Consider the following 17,057-nt stretch of genomic DNA (forward strand, 5'->3'; position numbering starts at 1 on the left):
CAAATTAAAAACAGATTACACAGATGCGATTAAAGAAACAGTGGGGCCTTTACTGAATGGTATTAGTCTCATTAATGTCTCGGCTGCTGCCTGCTTTAGCGCTGCCACAGGAACCTGGAGCAGTTTGTGTGAACCAGAGTCGATGCACTTCGTGTTCCTCCCCACCCCCGGTCCGTGTGTATGTGTCACTCTCAAACACGCGCCCCGCCCCTCTTCCCCGCCAGCTCCGCCCACCCCTCCGCCCACGCGCTGATTGGCCCGGCGGCGCCGCTCCCCCTGACTCTGGCAGGCGGAGTCCGGCGCTGCCTGGCAGTTGTTCGCAGGCACAGGAAGGCGGCGCGCGCGCGAGTGGCCGCGGCGCTCTGTCTCCAGCGGGACCTGGGGCCGGCGGCAGCAGCAGCAGCAGCAGCAGCAGCATCATGGGCAGCAGCTGACAGGCAGCAGCGCCGCGCAGCCCGCCCCGCAGCCGCACCCGCCGGGGAGAGCGGAGCGGAAAAGTTCCTGCCGCCGCCGCCGCTGCCGAGGGGGAACTTTGCGCGGGGCGCTGAGCCATGCCCGCCGTGAGCCTGTTGCCGCTGTTCGGCAGCCCCGCGGGGCCCGGCGCGCTGGGCGGCCCGCTGGGCGGCGTCCCGGGCGGCGGCAGGAAGGCGTCGGGCCCCAGCGCGTTCCGGTTGACGGAGAAGTTCGTGCTGCTGCTGGTGTTCAGCGCCTTCATCACCCTCTGCTTTGGGGCCATCTTCTTCCTGCCCGACTCCTCCAAGCTGCTCAGCGGCGTCTTCTTCCACTCCTCCGCCGCCCTACAGCAGCAGCCCCCGCCGCCCGGGGGGGAGCAGCGCGCCCCGCCGCCCGGAGCCGGCCCCGCCGCCGGGGGGAGCAGCAGCAGCAGCGCCGGGGAGGCGGCCGCGGCCGCGGAGAACTTGGCCAAGATCCGCGAGGACCACGAGCGGGCTCTGCGCGAGGCCAAGGAGACGCTGCAGAAGCTGCCCGAGGAGATCCGCCGGGACATCCGGCAGGACAAGGAGAAACTTCTCCAGGACAGGCGCGGCAGGAAGGAGGCGGGGGCCGCTGGGCTACCCAGCCTGCTCTTCCGCAAGCCCGTCGGGGCCGTGGGGCGGGAGCCGGCGGACCCTGATGTCCAGCAGAAACGGGCCAAGATTAAAGAGGTGGGTATCCCCGGCGGCGGGGGGTGTATGTGTCCGCGATCGGCCGGGCTCGCTGGGCCCTCCCGGCTCTCCGGGCTGCCTCCCGGCTCACTCGCTACCCCCTTGTTTACCCCGCTCGTTACCCCTTCGCCAGCGCGTTGTCACTGACAAGCTTTCCCCGGGTCGGTTATTTACAACTTGTTGAAGTGAGCTGAGGGGTTTCGCTGGCTCCTGCTAAAAGCCAGGAACTGGCTGATCGGCCTCCTCAAGGAGGCACGTTAGCGCCTGGGATCTGCTAGGCGTTTAACAGGGTTTTGTGCAAGGTTTACACTGGTGCAGTTCAAACTGCAGCTTGGCCGCCCATGTGTCAGCGAACGCATGCACACTGGGGAGGAAGGGGGAACAACACTTCGCAGACAAACTACGGAGACTAAAAGTTCTTCCTGCCAAACACTCCTCTCCTCTGAGGAAGCCCGAGGACCGGGGCGCGTGAACTCCGAGCTGTAAAGTGCGGTGTTTAAACTTTGAAGCTCAGAGAGCCATATGGTGGGAGGGTGGAGTGGCAGAAGGCTCCTGTGGCGTTTCGGAGCCGCATCTGTGAAAGCATCGCCGCTACTCAGTGCTGTGCTAGGAGGTATAAGCGTATAGCTAACTCAGTACAGGTGCTACTTTACATTTCAGAGCAACTGCCTTTGTATCCCGTTCATGTGAGTGTACATTCATAAGCAAGTGTAGATTTCTGAGCAAAACTTGAGGAAAGTATGAAACGCAGCATTTATTCTGTGTTCAGCAACAAGTCTTTAAAAGCATTTTACTGACTTGGTTTAACAATAAGTTTCCCATACAGTGTGAAGACCTCATTATGACTGTCATTGATCTAGTCCTTTGGGTGCATTGGCAATTCCTTACTGCGCAGGTAGATGATTGTCAGTTTCTCCTCTCTCTCCAAGTCCCACTTTATTTCTCTTGTTAATTTCCTGTCTCTAGGCAGAAATCTCCTCCTGCCCCTTGATCTTTTTCTTACCCTCATCCCTTATTCTTTTTGCCTCCGTACTTAAGGAAGCTATTCGGGTATGGCTTTCCACCTTGTGTGATGTTAGATATATGCAGCTTTCAGCCTGCTGCTACAAACTAACTCTAAGGGTATTTTGTCAGTTTTTACTTCCCGGTTTTCAGATATTCTTAACCTCCTCTGTGCTGGTCCTACTCTTACTACTGTATACTTTGCTAAAGCATACATGTCTTGACTTAATAGATTGGAACTCGAATGAACCATATTTACTGATCATAGCAAGACATGACTGTAAAAAGCATTTAGAGAAAATTAGGCAGGCAGAGGGGAGATATGAATTAGACTCTGCCTGCTGCCCTCTTTGGACCCACAGGGCAAACTAATGCGCCCAGTTCTTTCACTTGCCATTTCTGCTTTACTTCTCATGAACACAGATGATAGACTTGTTTACTTCTCTCACTGCACTAGTATTGGGGGAGGGTGTGTCCTATATTAATTCCTGCATCAAATGTAAAAGAACTGTGTTAGTGGTGGGAGATGTAACAGAAGACTGAACTCCTCTATCTCTTCTGCTGCATTTCACATACATTGCAATACTTTGATTTTCAAATGTGTGTTGGAACCTTAGCCAAACTATTAATGTGAAGTTCTAATCTACAGAGTTAGAAAAAGCTGTTGTTTTATAGCATGTAATAGTGAAATGTGTGACCAATAATATACACTTTGCAAACTCCTTAAAATTTTTATTTATTCAGACTGATCTGATTGTTCAGAAAGATTTAAAAGCTTGAACACCTCAGACTAACCTCTTTGTAGGGGAACTCCCACATTTTTCCTTTCCTCCAGGGGTAAAGCGGGGAAGTGAAAGTTTTCTTGATGGAAAATAATTAAAAAAGATTATTTAATTTTTTACTGAAACTAATTATTCTGGAACATTCCAAACAAAATGAAAAATATTCACTCTTGTAAATGTTGCTGGTTTTGACCAGCTCTAGTTCAACACTGACGTTGATTTAGATATGGGGCAGTATGACAATTTGTTTTCAGTTTACACTTTTAAAAACCCACAAAATTACACACAATGACATTAAAATCGCAAAATCAAGCACTTCAAAGTTAGGAACTACAGAATGAAGGTTGCCCTTGCAACCTTAATCTGTGCCCCCAATGTATATTTCCATTATGATCTTTAATTATGAGATCCTATAATATTTGTTTCCCAGCTTCATTCAGTGCATAGAATGGGCAGTGCTCACCGAATGGCAAGAGCTAGTCTATATTTCTTCTTCTCTTCATTCAGTTTGTGCTCCCATACTTAATTTCCTACACACCATATAAACCGTGCACTTAGTACAGTATTAATTTCCTCATGGGCATTTTTATGTGCTGTTCATGATAGCATCTGAGGGCTTCACAAATTGTCAGTTTATTTTCCCAGCACCCTAGTGAGGTGATCTTGTTCCTGTTTCACTGGTGGAGAACTGAGATGTAGATTAAGGCCAAATCTTCAAGTGTCCACTAATTTTGGGTGCCCAATATGAGATGCCTGGAACATGATATTTTTTCAGCATACTCAGCATTATATGGCACTTCATATATTCAGAGCACAGCTCCCATTGACTTCTGAGCGCTTACAGCTGCAGCTGTACTCCTGCAAATCAGAACCCAGTTATCTCAAATTGGGCACCTGGAAAATGGGGAACAGAGAGTGGCCACCTGAGACTGGACTATAAAAAGAAAGGGGAGAGAACCCCATAGTTGTCCATCACTTGTGGGATTCAAGGAGCTGGAGCTTTTGAAATCACCAAAAGTTGGGTCCTTCAGCCAATGGTGCTGAAGTCTTTGGGAACAGATTAGGTGAGAAACTTGCTTAGAAAAAGATGGGTAAATTGCTGAAAGTAAGGTTTTTTTGTCTTGGAACTGTGTTTTTTGCTTTCATTAGCTTGTAACCCTTTTTATTTTAATTGCTTATACTTGGTATCACTTAATCCTATGCCATTTTGTTTAATAAACTTGTTTTAGTAAAAAAAAATTCAATGCTATGATGCAAATAAGAGTTTTCACCCCCATTAAATTAATTAGCAGTGGTTACTGTTTCTTTAGAGGAGCAGCGAACTTCTGTGTGTGTTCCAGGAGAGCACTGGATGCTGCAGTGAGAAGTCAGTTGGGTAACTTGGGGTTCACTTCTTGTAACTTGTAAGGCAAGGTTAGGACTGGCAGGGTCCTGGAGAGTTTGCTGGCAAGATAAACAAGCTGGTGTCAGGGAGTTGTCACACAGCTAGTAATAGCAAAACTCTTGCTGAGGCGGTGACACAATAACCGTTCTGGGAACCTCAGCAGATTGTTATATTGGCAGTTGGTTTTAGGGAAATTTGGGAATAGGAGGAGGGGTGTGTGTGTGACTTTGCAAAAAGTATCTGGGCAGTAGAAGGGAGAATGTGATGAACATGCTTGTAAGGCTGGTTTTGGTGTCAGGGCTGTGGGCTACAGTACATAGCACTTGTGTCACTGCCTGCCTTGCAGTTTTAAGTGAATTAACTGTACTGGTGTGGGTTGAATCTGCAAGTGTCACAGCAGATTTCCTAAATTCTGAGGACAGAAGGGACAACTGTGTGATCATCTAGTCTGACCTCCTGTAGAACACAGGCCGTAGAACTTGCGCAAAATAATTCCTAGAGCATATCTTATAGAAAAGACATTCAATCTTGATTTAAAAATTCAGTGATGGAGAATATATACAACCATTGATAAATTGTTCCAGTGGTTAATTACTCAGTTTAAAAAATGCATGCTTTGTTTCTAGTCTTAATTTGCCTAGGTTCAACTTTGAGCATTGGATCCTGTTAGACCTTTCTCTGGTAGATTGAAAAGCCCATCAAATATTTAATAATGGACTCTTCAGTCTAGCAGATGAAGATATTTAAATATTTGTTCCCCATGTAGACACTTAGACTGTAATTAAGTCACCCCTTAAGCTTCTGTTTGTTAAGCTAAATACATTGAGCTCCTTGAGTCTCACTGTAACACATGTAGATAGAATCAAATTCTCCACAGTGACATTCAACTGCCCAAGCCAGTATACCATGCTTTCTTTTCCTGCAGTGCTCTGCCTCCTTCACTACCCACATCTGTTTCTACAGCCAGTTAAGCAAATTTCCTACAGAGAGTAGCCTTGTTCACTGATCAACCCTGACTCAGTCCCTAACCACCCATTATTTGCATTAAATGAGACCGGGTGTGTGGGGGTGGGGGTATGGTGCACGATCATATGTTTAAAGACTATTATAATGGATATGCACAAGGGGGCTAACATAAGATTGCACAAGTATCAGAGGGGTAGCCGTGTTAGTCTGGATCTGTAAAAAGCAACAGACCACAGGACTCTCTGTTGCTTTTTATAAGATTGCACAGTACTTATGAACATAAAAGTGTCAAATCAGTGACAAGAGGGGTGAGGGGAAATATCTTCTATTGGACCAACTTCTGCTGGTGAGAGAGACAGCTTTTGAACGGACACAGAACTGTTCTTCCAGGCTGGGAAATGTACTTGGAGTGTCACAGCTAAATAGGAAGTAGAACAGATTGTTTAGCATAAGTAGTCCACCTTGAATAGACACTTAACACATTTCAAGGGAAATAGTGAAGCCTGCTTATTTTGAAACTCCACTCTGAAGTGAGAAAAATTGAGACCTGAATTGCTACATTGCTTTATTAGGGTGGAGTTCCATTCAGATGCGCAAATCCTCTTGGAAGGTAGTATTTTACCTTCAGTGGCAGATGTGAGATGCTGCATTCTTAACTAAGTATTATCCCACAACTCCTCTTCAGAGGAGGAAGGAAAGGGGGAAAACACCACCAGTTATGCTCTCTAAGCCTCAGGGAGTGAAGAAACGGCTGCTGTTGTAAGACAATGAAATGGCTTTGTCTACCAAACTTCTTCACTGCAAATAAAAGTAATACTATACTTCTTCGAAAGCCACAACTTCCTTGGAATCTTCACATTGGTAAGCCCATGTGGCTATAAACTGTTAAAACTGATGGCTTGTTGTTCTCCTTCTGTCTCTAGTAAGGTCATGAGACTATGTTGCTTATCAGTCTCTTTTTTTTTAATTATTTCACATTAACAGGTATGCAGACTAATCTGAAGGTATATCTTCACTAACAAGATTAAAGCGCTGCTGTGGCGCACCCTCGGGGGAGGGTGTTTTTTCACATCCCTGACTGAGCGAGAAAGTTGCAGTACTGTAAAGAGGCAGTGTAGACTAGGCCTGAGGCAACTTGTTTTCTCTTGGCCTTGCACATTGAAAGTAATGTAACTCCACGATGCAGGGATCATAAATTTATTTTGTTTTGTGCAACACCAAGCAAGTTGATAACTTACTAGTAAGTATATAATTAATTTGAGACTGAACCACATGGAATCTATTCTCCCTCACCCCTATGTTGTAAATATAAGGGTTACCGTAGGTATAAGGATTTCTTCTAATCTATGTCACCAACATCTCTATCCCCCACCTTGTATTTCTAGCACTTGCTACGTTTCTGTTCCTCCATACAGTGGTGGTGCATTGGTGAAACTTCTCCTTTGACCCTTCTGTGTGCATGTGACTGTCCATCTGTACAGTTGGGGGTGTGGTGGGTTTTTGTTTCAATCACAGAAGTATGGTCTGTGCCTTAAAGAGCTTACATTTTAAAAATACAAGACAAAGGGAAGAGAATGGGAATTGACCTGCAGTGAAGTAGTCAGATGGTGATTATTGGTCATATGCCACTGATAAAATTAAAAAAAATTATATAGAATCTTGTATTACTTCACAACCTTATAATAATCCAGATTCTTGTTCATGTCATCCAGTTTCTCATAAGTCACAGTAGAAGTGAGTCCTTATTAACTATTTTTTTTTGGGGGGGAAGGGTTGTTTTTGCGCACCCCCCCTCCCCCACATTCTACCTGGACTACACTTCTTAAAATTTTTCCCTTCTAGTATTTGTATTTTAGGGTTTTATACTGCCACGGTAGACAGGCAATGTTGTTTATTTTTAGGATATAGGTATATGAAAGGCACAATTTAAATTGTTTTTTCCATTTTCCCAAATGTCTCCCATCCAGCTACAACTCTTGATTTGTGAAACTTAATTAATCTCTTTCTATCAGCTCATTCCTGGGATAAGGGTGATTCTTAACTGTTCAAGTACTAACCGCATCCAAACCTGCTTAGTTTTGAAAACGGAACATGAGATTATTAAGACTGGAAAAGACAGGGATTTGAAGCATCCACCTATTAACTCTTGAATTGTAACGTAACATCTGAAAAACCTGCTTAGTCAATTGTAACATTCAACTTTTTTCGGTATCCATATTTTTCAAACATGTCACACTTGTTTATTGACGATTAGATGCAAGACCAGCTTGACCGCCCAAATAATTGGCTCTTCAGAGTTATGGGAGAGCAAAAAGGTCTGAATGCTCTCTGCAAACCCCCGCAACTCCCCCCACCCAAAAATTGCCACAAAGATGCCTTGTCTGAATTTCTTAAGCTTACCACCACCACCGACTTCTTGGTAAAGATTAAACATAAATTTGAACTAGAAAGGGTGAGGTTTGTTTTTTGATTGCTGATTGCTGGTATTTTTGCTTTTTGTTTTGGTGAAAATTACGTAAGGTTGGGAGGAGTAAGGTTTAGAGTGGAATATTTCCTGTGTTTTTGGCTAAGATTATGAACTCATAATGGTAACTTCATGTTTTAAGGTTCACTTAGCCTGTGGCATCCATGCAGCATGAGGGAATGGAGTAAATCATAGTGTTAGAGTGCTGCTGCGGTAGGCAATAACTCAGTTCTGTGTGCACACGGAATGCAGAATAGCAGAACTTAAAGATTGATAAGTTTACTTTGAAATCCACTACTTACCAGATCTGTTTTCAGCTTATGTGAGAAATTGACAGGGAGGGCTTCAGTGGATGCCAGACGTGAATGAAGGCAACTGTGTCTGCTATGAAAAGCTGTTCACTGCTAGTCAGAATTTGACACAGGATTTTTATGCAAGATAGTTAACTTCATTAGAAGCATTTGTACTGTGTAGATGACACTCTTTTTAAAAAAAGCTTTGGGGAAAAAACTGCCATGAAGTTTGGTAAACTCTGTTCTTGGGAAGATTGGGGTGTAGGTTCTCACCCTCCCGTCCCCCTTTCTCCCCCCCCCCCCCGTGAAGAAAAGCTGTAATATAGCAAAAGGCCTCAAATTTTTATTTTAAGTGTATAAAATATACCTTAGCATATAGTGCTTACTCAACCATTAAAATATAAAATTAGAGATATATCTGAAGTCTTGCTTTGCTCATCTTAGGCTGCAAACTAAAAGCAGTTCCTGAATTTGGCTTTTATTATGGCGTACACTATACTGTGGAGTAGCTAACTATGTATTGTAATATGCTACCTCTTTCTTTGTCAGTAAATTGTAGTTTGAGATAGGATGACAGTAATTTTAAGAAAATGCTCTTAAGCTAGTTATCCAAAGATTCCTATTGCCTTATTGCGCAAGAAGTGACAGCACAGTAATGCCATAATGTGCCTTGGGGAAATTGGCCGCCTCTTTAGTAATAGTTTACTCTTCTTACTTATTCTTGGGTTGTAAGCTTGAGGAGAGGAATTTCATAGCTAGGCCAGGAAATGGAAGAACATGTGTGAAATACCAGTTCAACATGTTGGATCCTTCCTTTATTAAGTTGCATGTGGGGGGAGGCCAGGAAGGAAGGGAAGGGGGTGATGTTTAAAGAAAATGTGTGTATTTCAAGGCAGTGTATTTGTAATCTTGTCTTTTTCCTTCTGAAGTTCTTAATTCAGCTTTGCAAAGATGTTATGAAAATTGTCAGGTCAGGCGTAAAATAGCTATTTCAGTAAATTCCCTAATTGAAACACCTTCTGGAATACTTGTTGCTATTATAATAAAATACTTGGCAGCTTTTCTCAAAGGACTGTGTGAAGGTGAAGTACTGCTTTTCTCCAATGGGGAAACTGAATTCAGGTGGCTCGCTGGAGGTCACACAGTGTGTCAGTGGTAGAGAATTGCACTCAGTTACCTGACTACCAATCTTCATGCTTTGTGCTCTAAATTATGCCCTGTTGTGCTGTCACTAAACAATAAGAGTAAGATACTATAATTATCAGGCTGAGTAGCTCCTTAGGGAAGTAGTCTCACCGAGGTCAGCGTAGGTTAAGCTTTTGGAATCTGGCCCCAACATAAGGTAGTTATCACCATAACTACTGCCAATGGGTGTCCACTGCAAAGGTGAGCAAGTCTGAGCCCTGGTCTACACTACAGGGTTAGGTCAAATTTACCCACATTAGGTTGATTTTTATAATGAATGTGTCTACACGAGCAACCCTGATCCGTCGACCTAAAGGGCTCTTAAAATTGGCTTCTGTACTTCCCGGTGAGGGGAGTAGCACTAAAATCCACCTTGCTGGATCAAATTTGGGGTAGTGCAGATGCAAATCGACATTATTGGTCTCCAGGAGTGCTCCAGTGTGACTTCTCTGGACAGCACTTTCAACTCCGATGCACTAGCCAGGTACGCAGGAACAGCCCCGGGGACTTTTGAATTTCGTTTCCTGTTTGGTCAGCATGGCAAGCTCAGCAGCACAGGTGACCATGCAGTCCCCCCCAGAATTGCGAATGGGAGACACTGGATCTGATTGCTGTATGGGGAGAAGAATCTGTGCAGGCAGAACTCTCTTCAAAAAGAAGAAATGCTAATATATATGCCAAAATTGCACAGGGCTTGATGGACAGAGGCTACAACAGGGACACGCAGCAGTGCTGCGTGAAAGTCAAGGAGCTCAGGCAAGCCTACCAAAAGACAAAGGAGACAAATAGTCACTCTGGGTCAGAGCCCCATACATGCCGCTTCTATGAACAGCTGCATGGCATTCTGGGGGGGGACCCTACCACTACCCCACCATTGTCTGTGGACACCTGCAACGGGGGAGTCTCACGCAACACAGAGGAGGATTTTGTGGATGAGGACAGAGAGGAGGAGGAGAATGTGCAGCAGGCAAGCGGTGAATCCGTTCTCCCCAGCAGCCAGGACCTTTAATGCACACAGCAAGCAGTAATAACAATGGCACTACAGGTTGCGCTGAGGTCTAACCTCGTCAGCAAACAGCACCAGCAAGCTTTTAAACATTCAAAGGCACATTCTACCACCATTCTGCACTTGCTCAGCCTATAGTTGAACTGCTCCTTACTACTGTCCAGGCTGCCTGTGTATGGCTTCATGAGCCATGGGAGCAAGGGGTAGGCTGGGTCTCCCAAGGATAACTATTGGCATTTCAACATCCCCCACAGTAATTTTCTGGTCTGGGAAGTAAGTCCCTTCTTGTAGCTGCTCAAACATCCCGGAGTTCCTAAAGATGCGAGTGTCATGCACCTTTCCCGGCCATCCCATGTTAATGTTGGTGAAACGTCCCTTGTGATCCACCAGTGCTTGCTGCACCATTGAGAAGTACCCCTTGTGGTTTATGTACTGATTGGCAAGGTGGTCCGGTGCCAAGATAGGGATATGCGTTCTATCTATCGCCCCACCACAGTTAGGGAAACCCATTGCAGCAAAGCCATCCACTATGACCTGCGCATTTCCCAGAGTCACTACCCTTGATAGCAGAATGTCAGTGATTGCATTGGCTACTTGAATCACAGCAGTCTCCACAGTAGATTTGCCCACTCCAAATTGATTCCCAACTGACCGGTAGCAGTCAGGCATTGCAAGCTTCCACAAGGCTATTGCCGCTCGCTTCTCAACTGTCAGGGCAGCTCTCATCTTGGTATTCCTGCACTTCAGGGCAGGGGAAAGCAACTCAGAGTCCTAGGAAAGTGGCCATACACATGCGAAAGTTTCGCAGCCACCGGGAATCATCCCATACCAGCAACACTATGCGGTCCCACCAGTCTGTGCTTGTTTGCTAGGCCCAGAATTGGTGTTCCACTGTATCAACCAGCCCCACTGCTGCCATTATGTCCCAATTGCCACATCTCATGCTTTCAGGAACATCTGTGTCCGTATTCTCCTCGTAATCGTCCTTGTGCTGTCGTCTCTTAGCCAGGTTCTGCACATACTATAGTATAATGTGCGAGGTGTTTACAATGCTCTCAACAGCAGCGGTGAGCTGAGTGGGCTCCATGCTTCCCGTGCTATGCGTCTGCATGGGTAATTCAGGAAAAAAGGTGTGAAATGATTGTCTGCAGGTCCTTTCATGGAGGGAGGGACTGATGACATGTACCCAAAACCACCCATGACAATGTTTTTGCCCCTTCAGGCATTGGGAGCTTAACCCAGAATTCCAATGGGCAACGGAGACTGGAGGAACTGTGGGATAGCTTCCCACAGTGCACCGCTCTGTGAGTCAATGCTAGCCATGGTAGTGATGACACACTCTGCTCACTTAATGCGCTTAGTGGGGACATACACAATCGACCTAATTTCATAGTGTAGACATACCCTGAAACTTGCTCTTAAAATGTATGCTGGCCAATAGGTCCAAATAGTTAAACTATCCTTTAACTATTTGTTAACTTTAACTATTTAACTTAAAGTAGAGGACTGTGGAGGATGGTAGGATGCTCTACCTTCCCCCCCCCCCTTTCCCTGTCACCCCATCTCTTCAGTTTGAGTTCTGCTGTAACCAAGAGCCACTTCCATTGGTCTCATTAGTTTGTACAGGAAATTGATATATTTGGTCTAAGCAAATGTACTGCATTTTTATTAGCTGGTGGTGAGGAAGATATGGGTATTGCTCATTCTGATGCTTTTAATTTTTAAAGCCTTTGCCAACATATTAACAGCAGGTTGTGTGCTCATCCAGGTATAGTCTCTTACTTATTAGAGTTAAGCACACATAGCACTTGAGGGAATGCTGTTTGTGTTCCTAAATTTGCATTCCTAAAGTATCTAAATTATTTAAGAAATACAGCAAGTGAATTAAGTCTGCCTAAACATTTCTTAAATCTCTCAACCTAGGATTCTAATAAGAAATAGCACAAGAATCAAAAGGCAGGATAGATAAGAAAATGTTGAAGGGCCAAAAAGCTATGTTGTATAAAGGGTGGGATAATGATTTAGAACATCCTTTAATCGTTTAAAAAAGACTTGCTTGCTTTTCAAAACTTCCTTCAGAAGAATCAACTTTTCCTCTGAAAGTGGATGGAAAAGTTACAATTAGGAAAGAACATGTTTCTGTGTGGTTCTTATTCACATGGGCATATATGTCTTTTGTCTGTATTTACTACAGACACAATAACTTGTATCTATTGAAGTGGAAAGGAAGAAGGTAAAAGTAAAATCATTGTCTAGTACTCATTATCCTTTCCTTTCACTCTTTTCTTTTCTTGTCTTACCTGGTTGATGTGTCCATGTCCAGGGATGCCTTTACTGTTCAGCAACATGGAACTTGTCTCTATCAAACCTCTGTAGTCTTTGATTTCAGTATTGTTTAAAATGTAGCAAGAAGAGGTCTTGCATTAGACAAACATAATTTGTTACTTGAATTAATGGCTGGCAGCATTGAATTGTTCTCCTCAAAGAAAAAATAGTTCAGTAGTTGCAGGCTTTTTACATGCTTAACAGACTACGTAACACAAATGACCCCTATGTCTTTAAATTCCTTCCTGTTTAGCTTTCTTTCAACGATATATGAAATAGCCCGTGTGAAAGAATGTCTAAAGGTTTTTTTTGTTTTGTTTGGATGGGGGTAGGGGGAGGCAGAGGAGAATATTGCTTTGGAAAATTGCACTGGTTAAGGAGATAGTATTTCTACAATTGACTAAAATGCGCACACATGCAGGTCCATTCTTCCTAACTCACTGTTTTCTGTCACTGCTTTTCAGCACTAGCATCAGTAATTGTGCCGACTGGTTCCCTAAAATACAGCTTTGCCAGTACTGCTGGAAACCTGCTGCTTGTTACCGTGGTTGTAGTTCTCCACCCATCTGTGATTCTGAGAATTGCAGTCCAAGTTGGACCTAGGTAATAATTTTAAAATACTTAAACCAAAACTAAAGGAGTGGAAGTAGGTGTAAATGTACAGTAATAATTTTGAGCCCCTGTAACAGAAACCTTAACTACTGTTCAGACACTGTTGGAGATGTACCTCTGTACTGGAATGTGATAATACTTCTTTACTGTATTGAAGTGGTTCTTTTGACAAGCTCGTCAAAACTGTGGATGTCTGAACACAAACTGCATGCCAACTAATATTTGCATAACTAGCCATGACACGGGCAGACCAGGTGTTAGCTCATGCCAAGGAGCCTGGGACTCGCTGAACGCTGGCAAACGCATAGCTGGAAACCAGTCTGGCTCTCCTGTGTTAATATTGTTAAAATAGCTATTAGAGTTGTAAAAATGTTTAGTCTTTAGACTTGGATACATGCAGCATCCTTCAAGCCTTTTATAATCTTACTTAGGGTATGTCTTCACTACCAGTGGCCGCGCTTTAACGTGGCTGTGTAGTTGCGGTACCAGTGCTGGGAGAGCTCTTTTCCACCCCCACAAGGGGAGTAGCTACCAGTGCTGTCTACACTGCCACTTTACAGGGCTGAAACTTGCATCACTCAGGAGGGTTTTTTTCACACCCCTGAGTGTGAAAGTTTCAGTACTGTAAAGTGGCAGTGTAGACAAGGCCTTACTTCATTACATGAGATATGGATATTATAACTGTTAAGGCTCCTTCCCCACTCTGAACTTTAGGGTATAGATGTGGGGGCTTGCATGAAAACTTCGAAGCTTAACTACCAGCTTAGATGTGGTCCGCTGCCACCGCTCCCAATGTGCTAATTCCCTTCCCTGGGTAGCCTTGAGAGACTCTTCACCAATTCCCTGGTGAATACAGATCCAAACCCCTTGGATCTTAAAACAAGGAGAAATTAACCATTCCCCCTCCTTTCTCCCACCAACTCCTGGTGGATCAAGATCCAACCCCCTTGGATCTAAAAAACAGGGAAAATCAATCAGGTTCTCAAAAAGAAGGCTTTTAATTAAAGAAAAAGGTAAAAATCATCTCTGTAAAATCAGGATGGAAAATAACTTAAAGAGCCCAGAGGACCCCCCTCTAGCCTTAGGTTCAAAGTTACAGCAAACAGAGGTAAACACCCTAGTAAAAGGTACATTTACAAGGTGAGAAACAAAGATAAACTAACATGCCTTGCCTGGCTGTTTACTTACAAGTTTGAAATATGAGAGACTTGCTCAGAAAGACTTGGAGAGCATGGATTGATGTCTGGTCCCTCTCAGTCCCAAGAGCAAACAACTTCCCAAACAAAGAGCACAAAACAAAAGCTCCCCCCCCCCCCCCCCCCGCACAAGATTTGAAAGTATCTTGTCCCCTTATTGGTCCTTTGGGTCAGGTGTCAGCCAGGTTACCTGAGCTTCTTAACCCTTTACAGGTAAAAGGATTTTGGAGTCTCTGACCAGGAGGGATTTTATAGTATTGTACACAGGAGGGCTGTTACCCTTCCCTTTATAGTTATGACAATAACATTTAAGTTTGTTCTGTCACGAAAAATGTTTGCTACGACTGTAAACCCCACAATAAAGAGCTAAGCATTATCAAGTGTGAAATACTAGTTTACCACAAGAAGTGTCATCTCCTCTCCAAAAGAAGGCCTATAGAAAACAGACAAACCTTTGTGAAACACCAGTGGACAAAAGACTTTACTGATTGTGTCCCCTCACGCCCAAGAATGAGGCTGTGTGCGCAAGCCCTTGTTCCACCCCAGTTTAAATGCTGGGGGAAGGGACTAAAAATCCCCATTAAGGAGAAATTATCACTATGCTGCTTGGAATTTGAAGAGGGCAATATTTCTAAGCATAAGCATACTTAGCTTGAGTTAGCCCTAAAGGACATAGAGCTTGCACATCACAGAAGCTTCTATTATTTTTTGAAACCTAAGACTGAGACTCATTTGTGTGTGTGTTCCTTCTTGAACCCTGGAATAAAGAAATAGTTATTTACTACTAAATCTGTAGTTTATTACAATTTTGGCTAAAAGCATTTTTTTCTATAGTACAATTGACCTGGAGTTAGTGACTCCTTCTTTAGGACTGGAAGTAAGCTGAATATTGTGATTTTGTGTGTGGGGGGGGACCATCACGAAAGCAGTCTTGCCTGGACAGCAAAATAGACAGTCCCCTTGAGCACTCCAGTCTGTGATTACGTGTTAAGGCTGTTATAATGCTTGAGGAGTTCACACTTGACACTTGGTTGGTGGAATCTAATTTTAGAACAGACCTATATCAGTATAACTGTCACTCAGGGCATAGCTACGCTTGCGAGTTAGAGCACATTAAAGCAGCCCAGTGCGCTCTAACTCACGACCTGTCCACACTGTCAAGGCATGTAGAGCGTCTGACTCCGTGGCTAGAGCGCTCCTGGTACTCCACCTCGGTGAATGGAATAACGTTTGAGTCCCCGCTGGAGCGCCATGGTGCCAGTGTGGACACGCTGGTCTGTTAATGCGCTCTGATCGGCCTCCAGAAGTGTCCCACAATGCCTGTTCTAGCCACTCTGGTCATCAGGAATTGATTCTGAAGCACTTAGAGGAGAGGAAAGTGATCAGGAACAGTCAGGATGGATTCACTAAGGGCAAGTCATGCCTGACTAACCTAATTGCCTTCTATGAGGAGATAACTGGGTCTGTGGATGAGGGGAAAGCAGTGCATGTGTTATTCCTTGACTTTAGCAAAGCTTTTGATATGGTCTCCCACAGTATTCTTGCCGCCAAGTTAAAGAAGTATGGGCTGGATGAATGGACTATAAGGTGGATAGAAAGCTGGCTAGATCGTCGGGCTCAACGGGTAGTGATCAATGGCTCCATGTCTAGTTGGCAGCCAGTTTCAAGCGGAGTGCCCCAAGGGTCGGTCCTGGGGCCGGTTTTGTTCAGTATCTTCTTTAATGATCTGGAGGATGGCGTGGACTGCACTCTCAGCAAGTTTGCAGATGACACTAAACTGGGAGGAGTGATAGATATGCTGGAGGCAAGGGATAGGATACAGAGGGACCTAGACAAATTAGAGGATTGGGCCAAAAGAAATCTGATGAGGTACAACAAGGACAAGTGCAGAGTCCTGCACTTAGGACGGAAGAATCCCATGCACTGCTACAGTCTAGGGACTGAATGGCTAGGTAGCAGTTCTGCAGAAAAGGACCTAGGGGTCACAGTGGACGAGAAGCTGGATATGAGTCAACAGTGTGCCCTTGTTGCCAAGAAGGCTAATGGCATTTTGGGCTGTATAAGTAGGGGCATTGCCAGCAGATCGAGGAACGTGATCATTCCTCTCTATTCAACATTGGTGAGCCCTCATCTGGAGTACTTTGTCCAGTTTTGGGCCCCACACTACAAGAAGGATGTGGAAAAATTGGAAAGAGTCCAGCGGAGGGCAACAAAAATGATTAGGGGTCTGGAGCACATGACTTATGAGGAGAGGCTGAGGGAACTGGGATTGTTTAGTCTGCAGATGAGAAGAATGAGGGGGGATTTGATAGCTGCTTTCGACTACTTGAGAGGGGGTGCCAAAGAGGATGGATCTAGACTGTTCGCAGTTGCACCAGGTGACAGAACAAGGAGTAATGGTCTCAAGTTGCAGTGGGGGAGGTTTAGGTTGAATATTAGGAAAAACTTTTTCACTCGGAGCGTGGTGAAGCACTGGAATGGGTTACCTAGGGAGGTGGTGGAATCTCCTTCCTTAGAGGTTAAGGTCAGGCTTGACAAAGCCCTGTCTGGATGATTTGATTGGTAATTGGTCCTGCTTTGACCAGGGGGTTGGATTAGATGATCTTCTAGGGTCCCTTCCAACCCTGATATTCTATGATCAGTTTGAACTCTACTGCCCTGCCCTCAGGTGACCAACCT

At 44.7% G+C, this 17,057-nt stretch overlaps 1 protein-coding gene across 1 annotated transcript in view; it reads left to right on the forward strand.

The window, feature by feature from the left end:
* Window positions 1–299: 299 nt before the first annotated feature.
* MAN1A1 (mannosidase alpha class 1A member 1) overlaps window positions 300–17,057 on the forward strand; it is a 217,639-nt gene continuing 200,881 nt past the window's right edge. The window contains exon 1 of the mRNA XM_054021752.1: window positions 300–1,163. Coding sequence (XP_053877727.1) covers window positions 552–1,163 — 612 coding nt within the window. The 5' untranslated portion in view covers window positions 300–551. The remainder of the gene's footprint in view (window positions 1,164–17,057) is intronic.

The sequence above is a fragment of the Malaclemys terrapin genome, chromosome 3, assembly GCF_027887155.1.
Source record: "Malaclemys terrapin pileata isolate rMalTer1 chromosome 3, rMalTer1.hap1, whole genome shotgun sequence".
In the NCBI taxonomy this organism is placed as follows: domain Eukaryota; kingdom Metazoa; phylum Chordata; order Testudines; family Emydidae; genus Malaclemys; species Malaclemys terrapin.